This window comes from Drosophila arizonae, chromosome 5, assembly GCF_054131065.1.
Source record: "Drosophila arizonae isolate 15081-1271.41 chromosome 5, UAZ_ARI_1.0, whole genome shotgun sequence".
Taxonomy (NCBI): domain Eukaryota; kingdom Metazoa; phylum Arthropoda; class Insecta; order Diptera; family Drosophilidae; genus Drosophila; species Drosophila arizonae.
The window spans coordinates 15731085-15758765 of NC_142925.1; the positions used below are offsets into that span (position 1 = coordinate 15731085).

The following is a 27681-nucleotide window of genomic DNA, read 5'->3' on the forward strand; positions in this document are numbered from 1 at the left end:
GCAGGTGCAGAGGCAGGTGGGTATTGAATAGTTGTTGCTATATTGCAGCCGGCGCTCTGCAGCGCCCGTTTGCATTTTCACAGCCATTTGAACTTGGCAAAACTGGCAAAATGTGCAGCACAGCGTTAAGGAATCGCGTTAAGCGCTGCCGTTAGCTCTCGAAGCGCCAGTCGCCAGAAAAACTTTGCTTCAATTTGCATAAAGACACGCGTATGTGACTATCTAGATACATATTCATATCCATACAATTACAAGTCTATATATGTGTGTGAGTGTGTGCACTCCTCACCCGCTCAGCCCCTGCCTGGCGCGCATCACGCACTCGCTATGCGCGTTGTGCAATCAGTTGCAATCGATTCACAATGATGCTGAGTCAAATATTGTGAATAGACTTTTAAGGTCTAGGAACTTAGGAAAACCATAAAAATTGAAAAAAGACACTAAATTGGTGTGAAATAAAATAAATAAAATATAATTACAATCGAGTCTCGATAATTTGTACCCCGCTAATCGAAAATCGAGATAAATCGAAAAAAAATTCTATCCCCTTAAAAATTATTCGTTCTTGATAATTCTCAATAATTTGAATTTCTGCGTGTATCGAAAAAAATACTGATCCTCTTGTCATTTCGAATTATCAAGAGTCGAAGTTAATTTCATAAAACTAATATAGTCGACTATATATTGTATAATATATAATATATAATTATGTATAAATTTTTATTATACCTTTATTATAAATGATGTAATATTATATAAGTTATAGCTGCCTCAATTTATAGCGGTTGCTAATCAATGATTTCTTAATACAGTTAATAGGTGAGTCTAGAGTCTTGATGATAAGATAGATGCACTTACGAATGTTAAGCCAAAGGATGGGAATTAAGGCAGCGTTTTCTTTTAATCAGCTGTGCTTTAGCTATCGATTAAAACTGTAAATCAACAAAATATTCCGAGCTAATACCCGAACTATTTATATTGAGCCATCAAAAAGATGTTCCACAAAATTTAAAAGCTGATTCGATAGTATGTAGCATATATACTAAGGTAACAATACTAGCTAAACAATATATACTACACTGCAGCTACATTCACTTAGTATATGGCTTTAACTATATATACTACAAGCTATCGATTCATCTTTATCGAAGCGGCTAAATTCAGCTCTGTTCCCTAGCTAATATACACTTAGTACCTTAATTATAATATACGGACTGTCTATCAATATTTCTCTTAAAAATCAATTCAAATTCAGAATGAGTTTCTATGCTATATACATATGTATATAAACTTTAGTTCTGCAAATACATACATAAGCTATATATATATATGTATATCAATAGTTATATAAATGTATATATTGTGTATCTATATGACTATCAATCTATCATCTACGCAGTTTTGGTTCTTTTGGCTACATTCAAGTTGGGTCTTTACCCAAATCTGTATCTATATCTGTTTCCAATTGCAACATTTTATGTTACTGACTAGCCGAAACTTTGTTAAGTGAACAGCAGAGCAGAGTGTTGAGCTTGTTGTTGTTATTATTGTTGCTGCTGTTGTTGTTGTTGTTGTTAGTGTTATTGTTGCTGCTGTTATTGTTGTCTGTTTACATTTGCATTTTTAGTGCAAATGCGAAATCGATTGCATGTTGTGCCAAGTGAATCGTTCGACTCGAGTTACACGCAGATACACAGTTACACAAACACACACACACACACACACATTTATATCTATTTAGAGCAGTCAACCAATAGCCAAAGAAAAACATATAAAAATGGCTATGATGCGTTTTATTGGCCGTCTGCATTGTTGTGCTTCAGTGTTGACAATCTCGTTTCTCGTTTCTCGTTTCTGGCCAAGTCCCTCGTGGCGTATGCGCAATATTTACCTGGCACCCAGACTAGCCATCCATCCATCCATCCAGCCATGCGATGCTCTCGCTCATATAATAGCCACGGCTTCAATGTCAGCATCGTTGTCAATGTCAGTTTGTGCGCCGTTCGTTGCTCTGTTGTAAACATTTAATTCAATTTTCGATTGCTACTCCTGCTACTGCTGCTGCTGCTGCTGCTGCTGCTGTTGTTGCTCCTGCTACTCCTGCTGCTGCTGCTACTGCTGCTGCTTGTTGTTTTTGCAATGTTCACTTACGTTTCATTTCCGTCCGGTCCTGTCGAGCATATCCGTTTGATATGGCATCTGATTTCCTGCGTATGCTTCAGCGATCTGCGAACTGTCGCTGAGATTGACAGCATGTCCCATTTATACATACAGTTATGTATGTGTGTATATGTATATGTATCAGAGAAAGGGGCCGTGCGACATCTTTCGTGTCCTTCAAAGTGAAAGTTTTCCCTTTCGACTGTGAGCACAACTTTAACCCACGCCCACCCACCCATTGGCCATCCGTTCGCCTCTACTTAGCAACTTTCCTTTTTTATTTGATTTGTTTTTCCCTCGACTTTGAAGTCACAATCTGTACATTATTATATATCCACTGCTGTCCATTGTCTCTGGCTGTGATGCATTCGCTGCGAATGCGTTTGACATTTCAATTTGCCGAAATGCAATTTAATTGAATTTAAAATGCAACGAACGTTTTCTTGCGTTTGATTGAGGCTAAGAATTAATTCGGTTTTCTAATTTCATTTTCTCTGCTGTCCTCCAATTACTGAAATTTCTATCATAAATTCACATATTTGATTATTGCTATTAAATGAATTTTATTTAAAATCTAAGCTAAGCTAAGCTGCAATTAGCAGTCAAATCACTTAAATGAAGGAATAGAAAATATATAATATATTTTTTAATAATTAATGATTGGTAATTATTAAAATAGCTCATTTAGTAAATTTATTTAGTAAAAATTTAACTAGCAGGCTTAATTTAACCTAGGCTTAATTTAAAGTTTCAGCTTAGGCAATAATTTTTTTTAAATATTCTACGCCTTTTAAAAATATGTTTTCAATATAATAAATATATATTTATAAATTTATGATCAAATTAATTTTAAAAGCATGTATATGCAATAATTTAAAATAAATTGTAATATCGCCCGAACAGGGACTTGAACCCTGGACCCTTGGATTAAAAGTCCAATGCTCTACCGACTGAGCTATCCGGGCACATGATTAATTAGCCTGAGCGTGTCATCCATCATGATCGCCGATTTTTAGTGGAATTATGCAATATACTAAACAATATTTATACACTTATCTATATTCTGTATTTGATTTTTATTATATACAAATAATTTTAGGTCGTTTTTTTTTTCCCAAATTTAAATTAAATTAAATTTTTATGAAAGCTAAGTTTCTTATAAATATATATATGAAATATATGAAAACACATAAGTTATATAAGCTAGAGAGAGTATGTGAATCAGAGAAAAGAAACGTAATTAAGATCAATTAAAATTACAACAAATAACAAATAATATATGAGAAATTTTAGACGTATTTCTCAAGGCTGCCTAGAAGTAGTCCATATAGAAACTGTCCCATATGAATAGAGCTCAAATCTCAAATCATGAGTTTGGCATTCAATTATAAACAAACACTGCTAAAACCAATCTTTTTTCGTCTTCAACCTGCGCCACCTAAGCATCCACATCAGGCCTATATTTCTATCTGTCTGTAGTCCGCCTTAGTCAATCTGGCCCGGCTACTCGATTTTTCTCCACTTTTTACGATGCTCATCGAATCATTTATTGTCACAAAAAAGAAGAAGAGCAGATACAATAAAATAGCAGCCTTGCAATTCAGATGAGTTATGCGAACGTATTTGTACACATCATAAAATTCTTATCCAGCCATGCCCAGTGCCGTAACAGCAGAAAACAGAAAACGTAATGCGTCTGTTGACCCAATCCCATTTATTGCCACCATTTTGCACGACCCAAATGCTGACGTTTTTAGCCATGAAGCTGCTCTAGCCAACTCCTGCCCAGCCCCTAAGTGAGTGTCTGTCATCCAAAATCCATTGAGCGTTACGTATGAGCAGGAAATTCTTAACATTTCATTTCAAACTCTCAGACTCTCAGTGCATGTTCGACTCCAGGCCGTTGGGTGTGTGTGTGTGTGTGTGTATGCGTGCGTGTGTGTGTGTGACTTTTATAGTCTATTAATTTTATTAGTGTCATTGCAGTCAGGCGTATTTCAGCTGTCCATGTGTGTGCGTATGTACATGTTTATGTGTGTGTGTGGGTGTGTGTCTCAGACTGCCGCATTAGCCTGATAAATAGTTTCTTTTTTTTTTTTTTTTGTAGTGCAGCTTTTGCTTAGAGCATCCCCAGCTGCTCGTATCTCGTCTCGTAATATGCTCAGCCGGCTGTTAAGCTAATTATCCTGGCACATATCAGGTGTTAAAGCAAAATTTAATTAACCAAGCTGCAGATACTCTGCTGCCGCGACTGCCCTAATTAACTGATATGAAGAGAAGGTTACGGCAGGTTGAAGCTGGTTGAAGCAGGTTGAAGAAGTTGTGTGAAAATTGCTTTGTGACGTGCAAAGGACCTTTGAGGAGGTTTCTCATAAAGCAAAAGAGCTGCTAATGAAATATTTAGCTTTAGTTTATAAATATCTATAACTATAACCAGATTGCTTGGTAAAAATCCATGGAGTTGTAATCCCTACAGAGTTAAATCTTGTAAGCCCGAGTCATACCATTTGTTATATTTTTAAATTAATATATAGTGTAATAATTAATAAACTTTTTTTCTCTTTTTTTTTTTAATTTGTTAAAGCCACACGAGGTTTTACAATAACCCCTTGGTAGCTTATTATTATCTGAATAATAATTAGTAATAATAATGAATTAGTAACATGACTTAGTATACGTCGTAATATAACTTCACATCTTCAACTTTCTAACCAGACAACAACAACTTTTCCCTTCTGTTAAACGCAGTGTAAGCTTCATCGTTTATCCATTTCCACCAGTGTTTGGCTAATAGCAGAAAATAAAAAGAATTTAAGGAAAACTCTCGACTCGTCCTAGACTTTTTCTCTGTAGCCCAGTTGAGAGACATTTTTCATGATTTATTTGTTGCATTAGTGGACGCTAGTGGACCTACTTGGCACTAGCCGCACTTCAGGTGACTTCAGGTGAGCCCAAAGGTATGCAGCGCTCTTTGTTTTTTTTTTTTTCAGCTGCTGCTGCTGCTGCCACGGCCAGACGGCATTATAAATGGCCGACTGGGTGCTCAAGCTCAAGCAAAACATTAACTATTTTAAATGCCATAAAAATGCAGAGCAGCGCAGCGCAGCAGAGCAGAGCAGAGGGCAGAGGTGAGCAGAGCAAAGGGCAGAGGCAATCCTCTGTACAGTAAATACTGCACATGGCGACTGCAGTCGAGCGTGTAAATTGTGTCATTCCACTGCAACATGAACAAACATGAATCGCAACATGAACAAGCCTCAAAAGCCAATGAGACCCCATGCGAAAGTATTTACACACGGCAAATTAATGGGAGCTATTTGAGAGAGAGAGAGAAAATGTGTAATGTGTAAGTGAGAGAGGAAGAGGAAGAGACAGACTGAACAGAATCTTAAATCATTGCATTGAAATCGTATAATGATTTATAGACTGCAAAAGTGAATGTAATTCACTATTCGAGATTAAATATAAATATAAATAGAGTTAAGTTATTAAACGTATAAATACATATACCTGAATATATGTATGTATTTAATTGGAATAGATCCTATCAAATTGTTATATGCCTAAGGCTCAGTTGTACTACTATTTTAATGAAGCTAGCTAAGTTATTAATTATTTATTTAATAATTTTAAATTTTTAAACGAGTTGACAGAGCTGAGTCTACTTGTCTCTTCTTCGCTACTTATAGGTAAATTCGAGCCCCCATAATACTATAAATCATATGCCTTAAAGTAACTTCAATATTAACAGAAATTATTGAAGAGCTGAATTATAATATATGTACCTACATACTTACAATAATTTTTGGTATACCAATCGAAACTCCGCGAATTCCATTAATGATGCCAGAAGAATATTTTACTTCACTATTAAGTAATTCATCAGTCAGCCCTAAAGCACTCTACCTTATGTGATGTGATCTTCGAAATGATCAATAAATATATTGAATATATAGCTTCTTTTTTTTGAGAAATGAAATCACTTAAGAAAACCTAATATCTACATTATTATAGATACATATCAATATGTTTTTTGTTCAAGAAAAAAATATGCATCAACAGCAAACTAATTTCTATTATATATATATATATATTTGTGTTTTTATAGAAAGATAATATATATAAATATATTATATATATTATAATAAGTATTGTCTCAGGAATAATTAGTACAATATGAATTTAAAAGCAACTTTTCTATCAAAAATATAAAACGAATTTTAAAAAATTCTTGTCAGAAGTGGGATTCGAACCCACGCCTACAGAGTAGACTGCGACCTGAACGCAGCGCCTTAGACCACTCGGCCATCCTGACATTTTCGACAACGCGAGTCAAGCAGCCTTCACAAACAAAGAGTTAATATAAGACACAAATATACATACATATTCACATTGTATATGCCGAATAAATTAAAATTGAATAGAAATATGTATGCACATTCGATGAATTGAAGAAATACAAAAATATATACATATGTATTAATAGATTTAAATATGTTTATTAATCATTCTCATAATTTATACACCCAAATATACAATAATGTAATTTGCTTAATGTACGACTTTCGTTTTGTTTTGCATGTAACTCATTCTAATAACACTAGCAAATAAAATATGCTATCTAAAATATGATGCATAATAATAGTATGTAAATACTTAGCACACGAAATTAATGCCGATATTTCAAATATGCTTTACCTTCGTAAACTAGAATATATCGTATTCGAAACGCAACGTTTCGGTGTAATTTTAGTATTGTTTTTGTTTTTTTTTTTTTTTTTTAGTTAACTAAAATAATGACTAACATTTATATAATCGAATTTATTTGCACTTAATCCAAGTTTGAATTTATACTTTAGCACTAAGTCTTTCTTATGCTGATTATGAATTTCAATTGCAATTGTTGCTCTTACTACTTAGTATACCTAGAAAAAATACATACATTTACAATCATTTCGTGTTACCTTCTTTCTGTGCATATGGAGGGTTCTCAGTAGTTGGTGTTCCCAGCAGAGATTAAAAAGAAATACATTGTTGTCTTGTGTAATTTGTGTTCGCACTTTGCATTTTAATTCAGACAATGTTGTTTTGTGTTTTAATATTTGCTACAATTCATTACTTCAATATTTGCCATTTATTAAACTAAATTTAAAGAAGTACGCTCTATGTGTATACTCAAATCTACGATTAGATTTTGATATATACGCGATTGTGTGTATATGTAAATATGTACATAATTATTAGGCAACCACTTAAGCTTAGTTTTTTTCATTTTGTTTTTTTTTTTTATAAAAAAAATGTATTAATAATCTTTTTTTACGCAATTTTCCACTTGTCACAACAGTGTACTAAAAACCAAAAACTGTACATCAATCGTAACCGCTTTTTATCCACTCTTATTTCATTCTTCATTGTCATTCATTCGTAATCATTATCATTAGCATTATCATTATCATCAACATCAACAGCATGTTACAAAACAATGGTAACCAAACCAAGCTACATATATATATATATTTATATATATATATATATATATGTCTAAAAACTCGATACATAGTTTTTTATTTATATTATAATATAGAAAAGCAAAGAATAATAGCACATAAAATCAACCAATTTCTTAATACAAATGTTCTCTTTACAGGCGAAGCTGTTGATGTGTGCCTATTTGGTTTTTAGATCTTTTAGTACTTAAGCTAGTTTGGTTTTGAATAACGCATGTTTCCTTTTGAGCTATACTAAAACAATTGTTATAATATTTAGTACACAATTAGCTTCACTGCTGCTCCTGATCCTCAATACATTGACTTTCATGAAGCGTACATGCGATTAATGTCGTGCTGATATTTGTCCTGGATGTCCTTGCGCTTCAGCTTAAAAGCAGCCGTCACTAACCCCATATCTGGCGACCAAACTTCCTTGCACAGCGTAATGGCAGCGGGCACCTCGTATTTCTGCAATTTGCCTGCATAAGAAAAAAAGGAATTTAAAATTCGTTACATTGATCCAGTTAAATCAAACATCATTTTGTAATTACATTTCCGCGCATGTTCGCTAATTTCCTTGAGTATGGCCTTCTCCATGATTGGCGATGAGCACAACTCCTCGAACGTTTTGTTTTTTAGTCCATTCCGTTCGGCCAATTCTTCCAGATGTTTCTGATTCGGCACGACCAGCGCGACGGTAAATTGTTTTGTTGGATCGCCATAGACACAGATGTTCTCGATAATGCCGCATGTCTTCAACTCTGACTCAACTTTACCCAGGGAGACATATTCACCAGCCTGAAGCTTAACCAAATCCTTCTTACGATCTGCAGGCAAATAGAGCAAGATTAGCAAAGATCTCAATTGTGATTCATATCTAATGGCCACTCACCAATAATCTTAAGTACGCCATCTGAGTGCACTTCGCCAATGTCGCCGGTTTTGAACCAACGGCGACCATCCTCTTCGAAAAAGTCCTCATTGGTCTTTGCAGGCAGTTTATAGTAACCTTGCGACACACAATCGCCACCAATCACAACTTCGCCCTGTGGATAGGGTTTGTTGGTAACACGGTAATTGCCCTCCTCCCAGTTGACCAACCGAATGTCACACACAGTCAGCGGTCCTCCAGTGCGGCCATAGGTCATGTCTCGGGCTGCAAGCATTTGTATAGAACATTAATACAAACTCCAATTTTATATAGACTTACTTTACTTACCATCCATCACTGTGGCCCCGGACGTGGTCTCTGTCAGTCCGTAGCCTTGTATTAGATCGACGCACAGGCACGTCTTGATCTGCTCGTGCGTGTCGGCCGAAAGCGGCGCACCGCCGGACATAATAATGCGCACCTTGCCGCCCATCAGCTTGGCCACCTTCTCAAAGACCAACCTATCGAAGCAACAGAGTGCAGATGTTAGAGAATTGATTACAAAATCATTCACAATGCATCGCATACTTGTCAATTAGCGGCGTCCGATATCCGCGCTGTACCCATTTGACTTTGTACTGGTAGAGGAATTTGAAGAGCGCCTTCCTGAATGGTGAGCCCGAGTTGACCTTGTCGTTGATGCCCTTGGAGATGCGATCGAGTATCAGCGGCACTGACGTCATGCATGTGGGCTTCAACACCGATGCGTCGCCCTTGCAGCCCCGCTTAATCTTGCTGCTGGTATCGATAAGCGTCAGCGGCGTCGAATAGCCAATGGAGATGCCCGTCATCAGGCAAACACTCTCAGCCACCAGCTCGAACACGTGCGCCAGCGGCAAGAAGCCAATCAACACGTCTTCCGGATAAATGGTAACCATGTCGCAGAAGCCCTTCATTGTGGCAATGCAATTCTTATGCGACAGCAGGACACCCTTCGGCGTGCCCGTCGAGCCGGAAGTGTACATAATGATGGCAGTGTCCTCGGCCTTTGGTGGCACATTCTCTGTAGAAAAAAGCAATAGATTAATTTATGAATTGATTCATTAATTCATTGATTCATCACTCAGACTTACCAAATTTGCTATCGTTGCCAATTTTCACAACTTGAGCGAACGGCAGGATTTTAACGCCTTCCTTGAAGCCGGTTGTTTCGGTCTTATGCAACTGATCCTCCATATAGATGATGGTGTTCACCTTCGGGCACTTGTCCAGCAGGGTCTTGAACTTTGGCAACAGATCGTGCGAGGTGATAACAGTTGTAACTTCAGTTTCACTTATGCCTAGCATACAAATTCAATAAAATTAGTTATCGAATCAACTGCCGTTAGCTTCCGTCTACTTACAGTGGGCCACACCGTCATCGCCCAGCGTTGCATAGACGGTAACGATGGACATGGCCTGCTTGAAGCAGCCATGGGCAGCTATCAACCACTCGGCGCGCGTCTCAGCGAAGATGACAATATTTTCCCGTGGCGCCTGGCCCAGTTCGCGAAGTCCACGTCCGAAGCTCGCGGCCATACGCTCCGCCTCGATGAAGTTCTTCCACTTGTAGTCGCCCATGTTGTACTTCTTGAAGACGCGTCCGTTGGGCTGTGTTTCGTCCTCTTCGCTGAGTATCTGACGAGTGCCCAGACAGCGTTTGGTCGAGTGTGTCTTGGCCACATAGTTGAAGACCTTCTCGAGCGTATCAATGTTCTCCTGCAGCATCTTCACATGGACCTCGCGCGGCGGCTCCGTGGTGCGGTACGTCAGCTCGGTTTCATCGCTCTTGATAATCTTTGCCTGCAACGGACGAACAGAAATGTGTAAGAAACAATGCAAAAAGTTAAGTTTAGTTTAGTTTAAAAAGTTTTCTTCAAGAACAATGGCAATGGGAATACCAAGCATGTGTGTGACAAAAAGGGGTTGGATTTGATTGGATTGGATTGGGTATTGTGTATTGAGGTAACCAATTACAACAAAACTGAGAACCATTTGAGTTGCATGTGAAATTAGTATAGATATACATAAGATAGTATATAATATATCATTCAACGACCCATATATTAAACGTGTGTGTGTGCGTTGGAGGAGGTGGACTTGTGTTGGATGTGGGGACTCGAACCGTAAAGACACCAAAAATTTTGTATATCAAGTAGAAGAAAAATAAAACCCATTCATCTAATTAAAAACACATAAGGATATTAAAACCTCAATGTCATCCGCGGCGTATTTGGAGGGCTCATCGACCAACGTTTTCTTGTTTATGAGCGTGGCCTGCGAGTAGTTGGAAGGAGGGTTAAAAATACCAATTAGCTATATGGCATAACAACAACAGTGCATTTTATTACGTATAGCCTCGCACGATTGCATTTCGAAAGGCCTATTCAATTTATAGTCTGCATCCATTTACTTCCATTTAGCCTTATCGGCGTTCAAAAGGTCGATAACTGTTAAAGTTAGCCGTACGAAGTTATCAGGGGAGGTGACTGTGTCCCTAGTTCACATGAAAACTCGCATGCAATGAATCATAATATAATATAATATATATCATAATATAATATATGTTACATTATTAGGAATTTCGTTCTCATGCGCCATGAATTAATTAATGAAATGACTAACCAAGTAAAGATTCTTAAAGACTTTCAAAAACTTATATATTAGATTGTATAGCAAAGACGTGTATATGAAAGATTATTAAGCAAGTCAACTAAAGCCTATCTAAACATTATCAAGAGCAGTAACCTCAATCTATCAAACATTATCAACATAAAAACTGTCAAATAGTCGTAAGGAAATCGCATTTCGACCAGTTAAACTCCATCCAAAGTCTAATCAACATTGATAAGTTATTCTAGAATACAATATCTTAGCTTTTGCAAATGTTGATTAGTAGAATAAATGCTCAAATTCTTTTATAATATAATAAAAAGAGACTAAAAGTTGAAAGCTGTACAGTTTCAACAACTATAAACAGTATTTTAATATTAAAGTATAGATCTGGGAAACATTAAAATACATTGAGCACTTTGTCTACGACTATATTTAATATTATTCTACAACAGACTTCAACTGATTCAATCTATACTTCTGTAACTAAAGGCTTCCTTGTTTATAAGCTAAAAAAATAATAACCCAATATTATTATTATATTATTAGCTATTTCTTTCAATTTCTTACTAAAACTAATATCTATTATTCAATTTTTTCTTTGTCAATATTATAATAAAAATATTAAATAAATATTTAAAAAATATTAAAAAGTATTTTTTAAATAAATATAAGCAATATTTTCTAAATATAAATATGTATATTATATATAAAAATTTTAATCTACTCACTATAACCCTACTACTGCTACTAAAAACTAAAACTAATTCAATATATATACTATATATTGACAAACTCTACAATTAGCTAAACCAATTTGGATCTAAAGCTAAAGCAAAGCAATATGAAAAGCTAAAGCTAAAATGAGTTTTGCATGACGAATAAACTAATTGAAACACCGAGAGAGGCTGTGCAATTTGTTAAATAATAGAGCTAAAAGACTTCTACATCTAAGTTGCACACATACAGTCATACTTAAAACTAATTGGTAGAGGTAGCATGCGATGGAGAAACTTAAAGCTGAAACAAATAGTAATAAAAACACATACTAAAAAAAATACTTAAGCTGGTTTTGTTGCCACTGTATGAAATAAACCTTTCGACTGTCAGCTTTGGACTGGATTGGAGTCCAAGTATTCGTATTCGTATTCATATTCACATTCATATTCACACTCGACTTACCTTGACACGCCGCGAGTCCTGTCGACGTTTCCATGGCGCCTGCATTACCAAATAGACCGGCAGCGTTATTATATCATAGACGAACGCCAGCGCCTTGATGGCGCCCAGTGCGCTCTGCACCCAGAAGCTATCCATTCTGGGGGAACAACAAAGCAAAAAGAGAACCAAATGTCAATTAGTTATATATATTTATAAATATACAACTATATGTGGAGCTAGATTCAAATATGTATATTTATTTACATATATATGTGCCTATATAACGAATCTAGCTAGAGTAAATCACTTGGTTAGTTCTACTGCCGTCGCCAGTTGAAAGCTAACTGATTCCAGTTGGCAAATCTCTCCGGCCCCAATACTGAAAAAAGGGTTGCCAATCGCTCACTCAATTGTTGCTGTTGCTGTTGCTGTTGTTGCTACTTCAGCGATAAGACGCTGATAAGAGGCAAAGCTCTCGTTAACAAAGTTGACGTGAGCGTAGCGTCTCAGCACAGCCCTTAGAGCAGAGCATTGTAGGGCTTAAGTAGAGGTGGAATCAGATCGTAGCTCCTACTTCTTTCACTCTCTTAAGTCTATTATCAAAATATTACTATATTAAAACTTTAATAAGACGATACGCCGAAGTCTAATCTCACTCTCACTTTTCTACGTTAGCGCCTCTCTTTATGGCTCTCTCCCAAAATCTCTTATCAAAATATATATTATAGTATACCTAGTCGATACTAGTACAACTAGACTAAGATCAATATTTTTAACTCCACTGACTGGACAAGCTGTTCTCACTCTGTTAATAGTTCTCTCTCTAACTCTATCTCTATACCTGCCTCTATCTCTACCTCTATCAGTTGCTATACCTCGACCGTTCTCTAAGCTCTAACACTCTCCTAATCTCTATTGTTCTCTCTAACTCCGCCTCTACCCACATCTCTCTCTGTTCGTCTCTTTAATATCTTATCAAATACAAAAATTGATTTCTTCAATCTATTCTCTTAGACTAATTTCGACTTTCCTTCACCTAAAATCACTTGCACAATTGTTAAGCGTTTCTTGCCCTAGTAAAAGTTTCTGTTTAGTTTCTTTAGGGCTGCAATAAATACTCAGTCATAATCATTTGTCAGTCCAGTTTTAGATTAAGGCCCATTAAAAACCTTTAAGCCTAAAGTGATTTATGATTAAATTATGTTACCCCAATTATTACTCTAAAATTTCAGATTAAATTTATTTGCAGCAGCCACAGATTACATCGCTCTTCGGCTATTTTTGTTGTTCTATTTACAGCTATTTTTGGTTTTCCCTAATCAAATTAAGCTATAAATAGAACCAAAATGAATCAGCTAAAAAGTAGAAATCTTTAATTTATCACAGTAATTTACTGCTGGGCTGTTGGCGTAGGTCTAGAAGGGATTTAGCATGTATGAACATTGAGTACAGCTCTCTTGCTTCGCAATCTTAATGATATTTATATGCATAATATTATTAAAATTGCTAGAGAAATGATTTCAGCTTTAATTAAGTTAAGACTCGCAATAAGTTGAATTGAAGTAGTCGAACCTTGTCAAAAGCAAATTTGAAATAATCGAATAATAATTGAGTCATTATAAAATGTATATTATAAATTATTTTTAATAATTATTTAAATTTAAATTATTTGTAAATAATTGAATAATAATTGAGCCATTATAAAGTATATATTATAAATTATTTTTAATTATATATAATTTGTTATTAACATTTTGTTTTGTTGATTAAATTATATGAATGGGAATCAGGGCATAATGATTTGTTATATTTAAATTTTGTATTTAATTAATTCTATATATAAATTTTTTATAGCATAACAAATTTAGAAAGTTTGCCAGTTTATGATGCTTTATATTCCCAAAAGAATAAAATACTAAATATTTATTTATTTGATCACCAATTCGTTTGCCTAACAGCTGAATTCTCAACAATCTCAAGGTTAGTTAAACATTTTTTTTTTTTTTTAAGTTTAAGCCACTATCTTTAGTGCACCTGTAGGCAATCAGCGGCCCATATATATATAGTATATATAGTGTAGATACGGGACTTAGGCATGTATTCGTATGTGTGTGTGAAAATAACATGCTAATCAGCAGCTGCATGTGAACTCAATTATCAACCTTTGCACTGAGGTTCTAGTACGTTATCAATACGGTAAGCGAATAATTTAAGTTTACAGTCTCAGTAGCGTGATTTTTTTTACGATTATTATTATATTGTATATTTTTAGCTACCTAAACTATTATTAATATACACAATTCTATGAAAAATCAGTTATAATTGATAGAAATCAAGTTATAGATATCAGCAATATAGATATATATTCAAGCTTGCCAAGATATCAGGTATCAGATGGTATTTCCTCAAATTGAAAATTAATCGAATGCTCGCAATTTTATAGTACGCGCAATCAGTGTATTTATATTCAGAAACCTGTTGATAACGAGCGTTCGTTCCACTTGATAAGCAAAACGTAGCGACGTCACGTCCCTGAACTTGAGCGTTTGACTCGATTACGACATTGCAAGGCAGAAAGGAAGGAAGAAGAGGCGCATCTACATATGTTGGATGGCAACAGATCAGATTTACGCATGGATTAATATAAGTAATTATAGCTGCTCTGTGTCATTGCGTGAGCATCAATCAATTAAAGAATTGCATCATATTCATTTCCAGTTCACTTGGGTCGAGTATATTAATTATCATTTATATTCAATTATCATTTATAGCAGCTTAGATAGTAGACAATTCAATCAAAATTAGATGAAATCTGTAAACTCATTAACATGCTGTATGGGATTCTAGGCGATAGATAGCTCTGTGACAATTGGTTTTATCTTCTGATTGTGAACACAACTTGGAGTATTAATTAGAGATTAATGATATTAAGTCTATAAACTAAAAAGCTTCTCATATATCGTTTCAATTTTATCTTGATTCATTCATACTTATAATTTCTATTTTTTTATTATATTTGCAATAAGCGATTTATGTCCATATTTTTATCTGTTTCAAATCGAAATTCTCCGATTGCATATTGTAATTATATTTAATTATTTGAAAAAAAAAAAAAAACGTAATCTGTGCTAAAAAATTGGAATCATTTTAATTGATTTGTGCAAATGGTATTCATGGTATTAATGATATTAGGATAATTTATCTAAAATATTTAAACGATCTGAACCCACTGCCAATGACATATTTATATATAAATAATAAAAATATATATCAAGCATTATTTATCACAAGCTTGAATAAAGTTCAAGTACCCTTAAAGTGCAGGTATATAAACTAAAATTTAAAAAAGCACAAAGAAACATAACTTAAATGTAAAACCTATCTCACATAAATTTATCGACATTTCTTTACAACTCCTGCCCAAAGCACAGATAACATAAATAGTGATAGATAATTAGATAAAGTTTGAATGAAACGGTACTTACTGCGCATCATCTTCGATGAACATGTTGCCAAGCTTTACTGTGGCAAGCCAAGCGGTTGAGAGACGGAGCGATATAGAGAGGTACGCACACACACACACCGACACGGACACCCACACCCACACCAACTGACACACACACACACACAGGCACACTAACTAAAACGCAGTTAGCGATGAGCGGGTTGGGTGAGCAAATTTTTTGATGTCAGTTTCTCAATTGAATATGTCCTTGTGCGGCCAATCCAAGCGGTACAGTTGCGTTCTTGATGGCAATGCTCGGGATGCGTGATGCGTATGCGGATGCTCTACGTAGTTAGCTATAACGAACAAACAAAGAGTTGGGGACAAACAAATGCAACATTTAGTCGATGATGTCACAGTTCGGCAGTTGTAATCGACGAAATTGCATTTACCTACAAATGAGAAAGAGAGAAAGAAAGAGAGAGAGAGAGAAGAAATGTAATGATTTATGTAATGAATCAGTTGGGACAATGAATAGGCAACAGATATAGATAAATAAAACATATAAATTGTAGATTGTAAAAGCAAATGTTAAAGTAAAAAAAATCCTTCACCAAACGAGAAACAAATCTTAAAATTTAAATAATTCCATTCAGTAATAAAACATTTCAAAATTGATGCCAAAGATAAGCGAGAAATGCGTTAACATAAACAACAAGAAAAATTTATGTTATTTTGTTTCTTTTTTGCTTTCATTAAATAAAAATTTAAATATGATTCAAACAGAGAAACGATTTTGGCTTGCAGAGACTTGGTCTTTAGCCAAAATGTGATAATAGGCGCAAAGAAAGAAGCAAAGAATGAGAGAAAGACTACAGTACAGATACAGATACATTTATATAGCAAAAGATACAGATACAAATATGCTCATTTAAATAAACGTAAAATGCGTGAGTGTATGAGTTTATATACATATATATACATATATGTATTTATATATAGATATAGACAGCAAAGAAATTAAATTTAGACAATCGAAATACGCATTGTGTAAGAAACGAGCGAGAGAAAGAGAAGGCAAATCATTTGATGCGTGTAAAATTCACATTTTGTTGATAGTTTGTCTAGCCGGAATATTGGCATAGGTCATGCCCGATGCCCGATGTCCGATAAATGGACGGAATGTGTTCTTTCTCTTTACAGAAAACACGCCAACAGCTTTTATTTATGCTCATAAGACTAGGACAACAATGAACGCGTTATTAACCATTTTCAGCATGGTCAATAGTCCACAGATGGTTGCCATTGTATAATTTGGTAATAAATTGATTCGACTGCCCCAAACAAACACCAAACACAGCCCAAAATAGTTCCGTAGCTGAGCAAAGTTCAGAGTTGTGAAACGATAAAATTAGAACACAAACATTAATTAGCATAAAACACGCCTAATTCAAATAAATGGGAACAGTTCGGCAGTCAAGGAAAAAATATATTCCCGAAAAATTCTTTTTTTTTTTTTTTTATTATCACTGAGTTATTTTCAAAGAATTTCTTTGTCATCTAACTGCCCAAAGAGCTCTGTCAATCCAAATGCTCTACTTAATACGAAAAAGCAAGCAAGTAAATTATATAAAAGCTCTATATAAGTATGTATATACATTTCAATTTTCATATTTTCAGCTCTTGCCACAATATCATAAATTGATTGGAATGTCAGACTTAGCACTTCTCGCAATTTTTCATATTGACTGAGGCAATGTGTACAAAAGCGATCGTTGAACTCTGTTGAGCACATCAAAGAAAGACACAAACAGAAAGACACAAACAAACAAAACAAAAACAATAATAACCATAACAAGAGAAACATTTTTGAAAACGTGTTCTGTATATAAAATAAATTTCAGAAATAACTGATTATTTACGTGCAACCCAAAGTTCTACTTAAATATTTTACAATTGGGTTTCAGTAAAAATATAAATATTTACAATTTTTTAAGTAAACAACAAATAATATTGGGTAAAAATGTAAAATATGATAATTAATTATTTTGGAGTTTTTAATTATTTTTATTAATATATTTTATAATTATATATCTTTAAGATCTGTTGTATATGTTGTCTTTATATATTCCTTACATATCACATCCTATTGATTTGCCTAATCAAAGTGTAAAAAGTTTAATTTTGAAATATTTCATAAGTACATAGTTTCATATTTATCTTTAAAAACTAGCTTTAAACAAATATTAATAAAATTACAAAATAAGTATAATTAATTAATTTGCAAATGACAATTTAATTAGCTAAGTATTTGAACAGCCTAAATTGTAAATGATCCCTTGTGACAAGCCTAAACACAATAATCAATTGCAGTCAATTGCAATAATCAGATTGTTAATGCTAATGCATGAAAATTGTATTCAAACAGAAAGAGAGAGTGAGTGAGTGACTGAGCGAGAGAGAGAGGGAGAGGGAGAAGGGAAGTAGCTTGTTCCATAGATAATTTTATAAGCACTCACAATTGTAGCTGAGTGCGAGCTGTGAACTTTGAACGAAACTTATGAGCGACGACGACGACGACGACGACGATCGTGACCCTGATCAAAGTTAAATTTGCAAACAGACAGCAACTGAGTGGAACCATAAGAACCAAAGGTTTCCGCTGCACGTTTACATAATGCAAAAGGGCATATTGGTGCCACATGGAGGTAAGTTTATAAAAGTTATACAAGTATGCTCAGATCGTATTGTAGAGTAGATCATTTTAAACTAGATCTCTCAGTTTTATAGAGAGAAGAAAATATCAAAGAATATATCTAACTAAAAGAGAAAATAATAGAATACCTTTCTACAGATTAGTCTCCTATTACTTATATACTACTCTACAGATCGTAGCAGAACTAAAAACAAAAAAAATTCTTTATCTCTCATTGCGTCAAAGCTACGATCAAAAAAGCTTCGCAATCGCGAATTATTGTTGACCTGCTATAGAAATAGCTCTATATACTATATAGTCTCATGCAAAAATTTCAAGTTTTTTGAACTGCGAACAAGTATTATGCAGTCAATTGTACCGATTGCTAAATTCTCACTTGTTTTTTTTTTTAGACGACGACGACGACGGCCACCACGATCATCTCGCTAAACAGCAATGCAAACACACAAAGTCACACACACGCACACACACATGTATATACACTAATCTGAATTAAGACAATCAGGAAATGAGACACACGTATCACTTGATTAGCGTCCAACATGTTATTAGAGTACCAGAACAACAACAACAACAACAACGACTATCTCGAACCTGGACCCCATATCCAAAATGATGAAACAAGTGAATAAACGGAGCAAAAACTGATTTAGTCAATTCGATCTAGTTAAAAATTTTGTTTATGCTTTCTCTTCAAGCTCTCACATCATAATCATCATCACCATCAGGTCTAATGTCAATTGTCATTATGCTAAAGAAAGCATTTAATTGTCGTTTAACGTCAGTTAATATTCATACGTTTCGCCATTAATGATCATTAGCTTATCATTCCCATTTACGTTCTCTATCAAATGCCACAAATTTCAATTCTCTTGCTTTTCATTACAAAGTTCAGGTTTCAATTTACATTCAATTGCTTGACTAAAACTATTTAATTGTTTTGATTCAAAAACAATTGCAATTATACACAGTGCATATGCAACAGTTGTAAACATGAATATATATACGTATTCACATCGATGTATATATAATAACTTTGCCGGGTATTTGAATTCATAGCTCATGATATCATTTTATATTACAATTCCATATGACGACTCTATGCTTTATAGTATGCCTGTCTGTCCACCCATTTGTCTATTTTTAAAAGTATTTCAAATTAACTGGACATAAATCAAAGGTTTTATTATTCTACAAATTTTAAGTTGTTTCTATTTTTAAAGTGAACCTTTAGATGATTCTAGAGATGTAGGATTTCGTAATACTATAGAAGTAAATATATTTTATTTTAAGTTAAGAAAACGTCGAATAAAATAAACTAGTTTCAAACTAAATATATGAAAAATAAAGTCTGATATTTAAGTTTGCGAGCGACTTCTTACTCTTGTGTATATTTGTAATACAGCGATAGGAAAATGTATTTTACATATATTTATATGTATACATAAATATGTATATTACATAAATATGTATACATATAAATATATGTAAAATACATTTTCCTATCGCTGTATTACAAATGTATTTAAATATAAACATTGTTTTTTAATGAATTTTAAGTCAAACTAAGCGTCAGCTCCTTGTCGACTTATATATGCATATATATTAATTTTATGTATTTTAGTCGATGCGCGTTTCCCACTTTTTTTTACAGTTTTCAGCACATATGGCACTGCAACAACAATAAATAAAATAGTTAAAATAAAATACAATTTGTGGAAATCATTGAGCCAAAAGACGGGCTGAACGTCACGCTCGACTAACTGGAAATGAAACTGAGAGAAAAACAACACTGACAACAGCGACTAAATCAACTAAAAACAAAAACAACAACAACAACAACAACAACTGGATGAACAACCTCGAACTTGAAAGTGCATTTGTGCATATTGACGGCGTTTTCATTTCAATTTCAATTTCACTGACATCGGCTAAAAAACGGAAAAACAACGCAAAATATATAGCATTAGTGATAGAGAGAGGGTCGGAAAGTTCTTTAAACGGCAATCGGGCAAGGTAATTGGCACGGCAGCACAAAGTCCAATTGAGGTGCAAAGTCCCAGGTAGAGGTAATCGAGTAATTGTAATAGTAGAACATAAATATTTAGATCCACGATTATGTGAACTATTCGAAGCCATATGAAGTTGCCATTGGAAACGGCCACTGAATGAATGAATGAACTGGGCAAAAGAAATGACGTCGATTGACTCCATTTGACTGGAGCTGCTGATAGTCAAATGAAATGCAATCCTTTGTAAGATAAAAGAATAGGTTTTTCTCATTTTGCTTGCAGCTAATTGGTGAGTGTGCTTAAATACATTGTTTACTAATTAAATATACAATAGTCACACCGATTTGGTGCAGACATCAGTGCACAGTTTTTTTAAACCTGCTCAAATATATTTTTTTGGTTTAATTAAATTAACATTTTTAAAGACCGCTTAAGTAAAGAAATTTTTGTTTTAATTTTATTTTTTTTAATTGAAGTTCTCCAACATTAAATATAAAATTTACTCATTACGAAATGTGACATTGAAAACTGAATTAATTTTCATTTACACCTTGTTCAGCCAACAAACTAATTGGCTCGCGTTGCTCTACAGCCACTTGAACTCTCGACATTCGAGCGACCATAAACAATGCTACAAGGTGCTCCAAATCAAATTGGCGCATAACGGTATGTGCGTTAATCATCAACATGTATCGATGACACGCAAGTTGCCTTGACATTGACGTGTGCAAGGCGGGAGAGGGCGCCTGTCAATGCTTCCCCTCATGTATACACAAACAAACAAACACACACATACATAAGTACATACATACATGCATTCATATGCATGTATAAGTAGTTGCATTGCAAATTATAAGAGCTCATGGCGTTATTTTCGACTGACCTATGATCAAAATACATACTTGTCGATTGAGCGTGTGAGCGAGAGAGAGAGAGAGAGCAATAATTCTTCTGCTATTGTCTCTATATCTCCTTTATCTCACGCTCTCCCTCGGACGCACACACATTTCTCATTTACTCAAATGGGGTAACAAAATCATCGTATGACTGTGTCAAAGTCCAAAATAAAAATAATTTTTAGTTTTTTTTTTTTTTTCTTTTATTTTGTATTTTGTTGGCGCTTTTGTGTGTGTTTTGCAGCTTGTTGAGCGCGCATAAAATGAGAAAAAATGCTCGGTAAGAAGATTCCAATGAAACAAACAGCAACAACTCAAATTCGCATGACGCTCTGGATATTTCATTAAATAAAAGAAAGAAGCAGAGACAGAGAAAGAGCAACAAAGCATGCAAAACAAACTAGCTGAAGACTGTGTGGGAGACTATTAAATGTATTTGATTACAGGCAACTGCAGTCAAGTGACCATAAAAACTAAAGAGCGAGAAACGAAAGAGCAGCGAGAGCGGCAGAGCAGCAAATGCGCATACAAAACACTGGCACTCGCACTCGCACTCACGCTCACGCACACTATCATAAACAGATAAGTTGCCAGACAAACGGATTTTCGCTCTTTTGCACTCGCTCATTTCGCCTGCGCCCACAAGGCAACTGTTCCCGATCTTGTGTAAGTGTGAGTGGGAAAGTAATGTATGGCACTGACGTTGACGTTGACGTTGATGTGGTGTCCACTCTCTGCTCACACACATGCATACATGCAGTCGAGTGACCTAGACAAGCATGCGTGTAGTTATCTTTAGAGTGACCATCGTCACTACAGCTTTCCCAGAACAGCACGTGCGATGCAAAGTGAAAATTTTCCACAAGATAAAAACTCTTTGACCATGATCATGATTACTGACGACTGAGCACACGTCGCAAAAGGCCGGTTTAATGATATTTCAACCACAGAAAGAAACAAAATAATACGGGCAATTCAATGCTCCCCGTCGTTGATAAAACCGGTTAGAAAATCTTTTCGCATAAATTTCAACTTCGTGACTAAAGCAAACATTGTTTGCAACCAGTGTAGGTGTGCAGGTGTATGTGTGTTTGTGAGTGTGTTTCTTGCTATAGAAGCAAACGTGTTTAGTGCCGCATGCCAAACTTAGAACGCCACCCACAAAGGAAGAGGAAGAGACAGAGAGAAAGAGAGAGATGAACTTACATACTTATATGTTTATGTGTATGTACATATGTAAACAGTAATCATAATTATCGCAATTACTGCGTATATAGTATGTACATACATATATTCCACACATGAATGTAAATGAGACCTAAAATAGATTACATCTACAGTTTCAAGGAAATCATCAGGGTCGAATTTAAGAGAAAAATATACTTCCTATGCCAAATTTGTCTGCTTGAGTGTTATAATCACTCGATTTGCCTTTCTTCTAATACTGAAAGTCTTTAAAACCCAATGATTACTGTCTAATAAATAAATATACATTAATATTTCATTTTAATACCAATATGCCAAAATATAATATCTGACTATAATTTTCAATTTTATATAGCTTAGTTTCGTCATTAAACTAAAATTAAAGGTAGATTCCCAATATTAATTAATTATATGTAAAATATGCATGGGCAAAATAGATTGATATGAATTTTGATAAATTATATGTAAAATTAGTCCGCTAAACAATTTTCATTCCTATCAACAAGTTCAGCACTTATAAAACCTTAAATGCATATCATATCCATCTCATGATAACACTTTTGCCTATCTACACCTATAAAACTCAATGTAATTGCAACACTTTTCTACTTAAGTCAAATATATAATCATAAACACGGTCACCCCGAGAACAATAACCTGAACAAAGTCGAAAGAACAAGCGCAAGGTGGGCTTTAGAATTGTTTTTGGTTCTTACAATCAACGTAAGATTATCAAATACAGTTATATGATAAGTGAGGCGCGTCATAAAGCTTTGAATGGGCGCAAAGCACTATGGACACATGTACATAGTTGATATATGTATGTATATCCGCTCTTGATGATGATGCAACTATATAGACCTCAAGGCCTTGGTCATCAAAAAGTTCTGACAGCTGCAGGAAAGACATATTGATAGATGGTAAAAACAGACGTGAACATGATGTAACTTCAAAGAAAATTGTATGATAAAGTTGAATTGATATCTTAAAAGAGTTTAGGATATAAAGTTCTTTCAATCATCTCATTGATATAGTAAATATTTATACATTTATACATAGTAAATATTTTGAGATATGAAGTTACATTAATTAAAAGATTATTAGATCTTAAAGACATATATGAAAATATTAACATCAACACATAATATGAAATTCTCAATAGTATCGGAAAATAATCATACAAAGTTCTGATACCGTTGATAGCCTCGTATCATACATATGAGTGTAGAGTTCCAATACTGTTGATAATTTTTCCTAAAAATAAACTCACTCATATATTATACAGATATTATCTAAATTACTTTATAAATCATTTTGAAAAAGTTAAATGGCTTTACGGAATGGTTTTATCACTTTATATATTATTTAGGCCTTTGCAAAAAAGGGCAAAGGCATAAACCGAGCAGCATTACTATAATACATACACATACACATATAGATATATGTATATACATATAAAAGAAGTATATAACCCAAGCATCGCGTGACTTTCTGGCATGGTCTCAACTGCAACAGCGGAAAAGGAAAAGCGCCAGACATATTCACAACTGGGTGCAGGAAAATCGGTCGAGGGTTGGTGGTGCTGGTGTGGCAACATGCCGTGGCACGTTTTTGCTTTTCTGTAGTCTTCTTTGGCCTTTGGATATACCAGCTGAAAATCGTATGAGTTTCAGGGGAAATGTTGCGCAGCAACAAAGCACATCCAAAGCGCGGCGAAGAGAGCAACGGATAGGCCGAGCAGGGCGAAACGGGGCGAACAGGGCGAATAACATAGCAATACAATGCATCTCGCGTGTGACGTCGGCGTCAACTGTACAAGAGCGCGGTGTGAAGGCGAAGAGAGCACATACGCTCGCTGACGTTAGCCAAGGCGCGGGGCCAAAAGGTCAAAGAGCACATTGTTTACAACGTTGAGTACTGCTCCTTGGCCCCTATGGACAGGCGGCTGCTACTGCTGCTGCGCTGTTGCTGCTGTTAGCAATTGGGTTTGGCCATGAATGAAAGCTGCGGCCGGCAAAAAATATATACATACATACATGCCTATGCTACATGTTTGTATGTGTGTGTGTGTAAGCAAAGGTGTGCATATGTTACATGTATGCATGTGCGTGTGTAAGTAAATACGTTTGTATTAGCTTATTGAAAGCAGCTATAAAATATATTGAAAGATGCGGGTAGATAATGAAAAAGAAATATTGAACAAACATAAAATATAAATAAATTAAATTAAAGTAAACTGTCAAATAAATGCAACTATTCCTCTTGTAAATCTCAAATGAATGGTACTTTTGAAATTTTATTTAAAACTTAGTTTTTTTTACTTCATTTATTATTTATATTTAAAATGTTTTCCTTTGGGTTTCTCATTCTATCGCGAAAACTTCATTTACAACTCACATTTATAGTCAATCGACAAACGGTAAAAATTGAAAACCACAATTAATAAACGTGACTGTTGCTCAGCTGCCGCGTTTGATAAGACACTGCAAAGGGCATTTGCTTCCGGGCCATAACATAAAGCCGCACCCGAGAAATCAGTTCGCCGTCGCTAGCTTGCATCAACAATTTCACTGGCCATCAGCGGTCGGCTCAGCTGGGCAGCCAGAGCCTTTGCCTGCTGCTGTTGATGACAACAACATAAACAGATGACACATCGCAATACACACACAGATACACAGACACACATTCACACACATACACACGAACAGATGACCCCCAAGCAGACTCCCGCCTCGTGACCCTCAAAGTCCAGAAACAGCACAGAGCTCGCATGATTTTCAGTTGGTATATTATAAAGCAAGCAGACACAGTCGAGTGGGTGTAAAAGCAGAGCGACTGAGTCAGCCGGAGCTCATGAGCGAGCGCCAGAGCGAGAGAGAATGACGACCCTGGAAGAGAGCGTGCGCGTATTTTTACAAGAAAGCACTTGATGCACGTGCTAAGAGGGGAAGTAGCCCAACAGCCGAAAGAGAGAGAGAGAGACCAAAATGAGAAATGATGAAGCACATTAATAAAACTAAGTATTATTATTGTACATTATTTATAAAATTGTTAAATATATAATCAGATAGTCGACAAAATTGCCTCTATTAAAAAAAAATAAATAAACCTTTAACACAACAAATCAAAAAGCAAATAAACAAATGGTTTGTTTAATTTATTCTCGTTGCCATTGACAACATTGCATAATGCAAATATTGCGTGGCGCTCACTGCAATTGCTCTCCTGCAAATTGAAAACTAGGTCAACGCGCGCAATGTTTATACCACGACTACAAATTGTTCAAAATTTCAACTTATAAAGCACGCGAGAGGTATAAGTAGAAGCTGAAGAAACGTAGTATAAGACAAACTGCATTTGTATTTTTGACACGGACCATTGGATCAGGTGGCGTGATATTTGAGCCGCCACGCCGGCAAAGGGAAAACAAACGGTTGTAAGTGAGAGAGGAGAACAAATGCACGCCTATCTCTGTGCATTTGTGTTAGTGTATGTATGTGCTTGTGACCTGCGTCAGCTGAGCGATAGACATGCAAGAGTTTCTAACTACACAATCTAGTAATTATATACATTAAGAAATAGTATAATTTATAAGAGTATCACTTAAATTGATATATATATTACCTGCTGTATTTGTTAAATATTGTTACAATTTCCAGTGCATTTGCGTCGTTGTATTTGAAATGCCGTTATTTGCATTGACATACGATTTAATGACCGAGAGCGAGAGAGAGAGAGAGGCAGCGAGAGAGCGTTGAGCGCGCACATGTAATAAACACCAATAATAAATTTAATATTAAGCATGGAAAATTAGTAAACAATTAAAAAACAAATTCAACATTTTAACTACAAACAAAACACACACAGATTTAACCACACTGTCAAGCGCAATTCCATCAGAATTAGAGTGGCTGAACGTTCATTGGGCTGACTGTTCTTTGAAATGAAACTTTCACCAAATTACACACTTATGCACATTTTTTCTTTGTAGCTGCGCTTTTGCCAATTTGATGGCATGTTCACACACACACACACACACAAATCATACACACACAGGCACACACATAAGCAATCAACTCGTTGGCAACCGGACGAAAGGCGAACAACAATTTCTTACTTACACAAATCTTTAAAGTTAACGACGTTGTGCTTTCAATTGCGTTTTAAATATTTAGTATGCGTCTTAATTTCGCGCCCGCATCTACATTCATAAGTATGTATATGTTTGTATGTATGTACGTAAATGATCACTCAAACTTCTAATGGTTTGTATGTATGCGTATGAAGATATTTGTACATATATATATGTATGCGACAGCCACAACGCGTTCAGTACAACGTTCTCAAAACACGTTGAGTTTGCTTCTGATACGTGTATAAAATGTCGCCGTCGCTTTTGCTTTTGCCACGATTATTTTCACCGTCTGATTCGGACCACTCACTCACTCACGCACACAGGCGAAACTATTTGCAGTTACTCTCTCACTTTTGCGGTTCAATTGCTTTATTTTTGCTTGCTTCTGCAGCGCATGCAGTTGCACTTGATTTATTCCCTGGTTGAATATTTTAGAAATATTATGTACTATCATCAATATTCGAATTAAGAGATGCAGCGGTTTTTACTGTTACTCACACGCGGCGCGCTTCCAATTGTTTTTTTTTTATATCTTTTTCTTGTTGATGTTGATATCGTATTAAAATATCGATAGATCAAAGTGTACATATATTTTTGAAATTCTTACGCTATCGATATATAAATTGTCATTATGCTGCAGCATTTAAAGCTCACAATACACGCCTTTACCGAAATAACCGAACACTAAAAATTTACATGAAACCTAAACTTAAAATTAAGCTGAAAATAATCAAATAATATGAAGTGGCATATATCGATATTTAGGCACCATAAAAAGCATCGGTAATTTTATACGATATTTCCATAGTTATGTTATTGCTTTTGTATTTTTTTGGACTTACCTTCGTCATTATTGACTTTGCAATGACAGAGTGCATATCACGTGTTTTTGGCGTTGCCACGCAGTTGCGAAATAGCTTAACCAGCTTTTTGACTTA

General features: G+C 35.0%; 1 protein-coding gene and 2 non-coding genes across 5 annotated transcripts; all 3 read right to left on the reverse strand.

The window, feature by feature from the left end:
* Window positions 1–3052: 3052 nt before the first annotated feature.
* On the reverse strand, window positions 3053–3125 carry TRNAK-UUU (transfer RNA lysine (anticodon UUU)). The gene has a single exon. It is a non-coding gene; the product is annotated as a tRNA-Lys (tRNA).
* A 3267-nt stretch (window positions 3126–6392) lies between these two features.
* TRNAL-CAG (transfer RNA leucine (anticodon CAG)) lies at window positions 6393–6475 on the reverse strand. The gene has a single exon. It is a non-coding gene; the product is annotated as a tRNA-Leu (tRNA).
* Window positions 6476–6633: 158 nt separating this feature from the next.
* Window positions 6634–27065, reverse strand: Acsl (Acyl-CoA synthetase long-chain). 3 transcript variants are annotated; one of them, XM_018012466.2, is made up of 9 exons: window positions 26730–27065; window positions 12355–12493; window positions 9924–10362; window positions 9654–9860; window positions 9109–9583; window positions 8869–9041; window positions 8542–8805; window positions 8201–8476; window positions 6634–8128 (listed from the first exon to the last, which is right to left on the reverse strand). In XM_018012466.2, the coding sequence occupies exons 2-9, from the start codon at window positions 12487–12489 to the stop codon at window positions 7974–7976; spliced, it is 2124 nt and encodes a 707-aa protein (XP_017867955.1). In that variant the 5' UTR covers window positions 12490–12493; window positions 26730–27065; the 3' UTR covers window positions 6634–7973. The 3 variants fall into 3 exon arrangements, with proteins under 3 accessions (XP_017867955.1, XP_017867954.1, XP_089328223.1); XM_018012465.2 differs by lacking the exon at window positions 26730–27065 and adding an exon at window positions 15819–16230 and having other exon boundaries at window positions 12355–12490; XM_089472097.1 differs by lacking the exon at window positions 26730–27065 and adding an exon at window positions 12598–12783 and having other exon boundaries at window positions 12355–12490.
* Window positions 27066–27681: the final 616 nt, after the last annotated feature.

Coding starts and splice junctions, on each gene's coding strand:
- Acsl (XM_018012465.2), bottom strand. CDS start 15,841: ATGTTCATCGAAGATGATGCGCA. Junction 9,861..9,923: donor CGATGACGGTGTGGCCCACT/GTAAGTAGACGG, acceptor TTTGTATGCTAG/GCATAAGTGAAACTGAAGTT. Junction 8,477..8,541: donor TGGCGTACTTAAGATTATTG/GTGAGTGGCCAT, acceptor ATTTGCCTGCAG/ATCGTAAGAAGGATTTGGTT.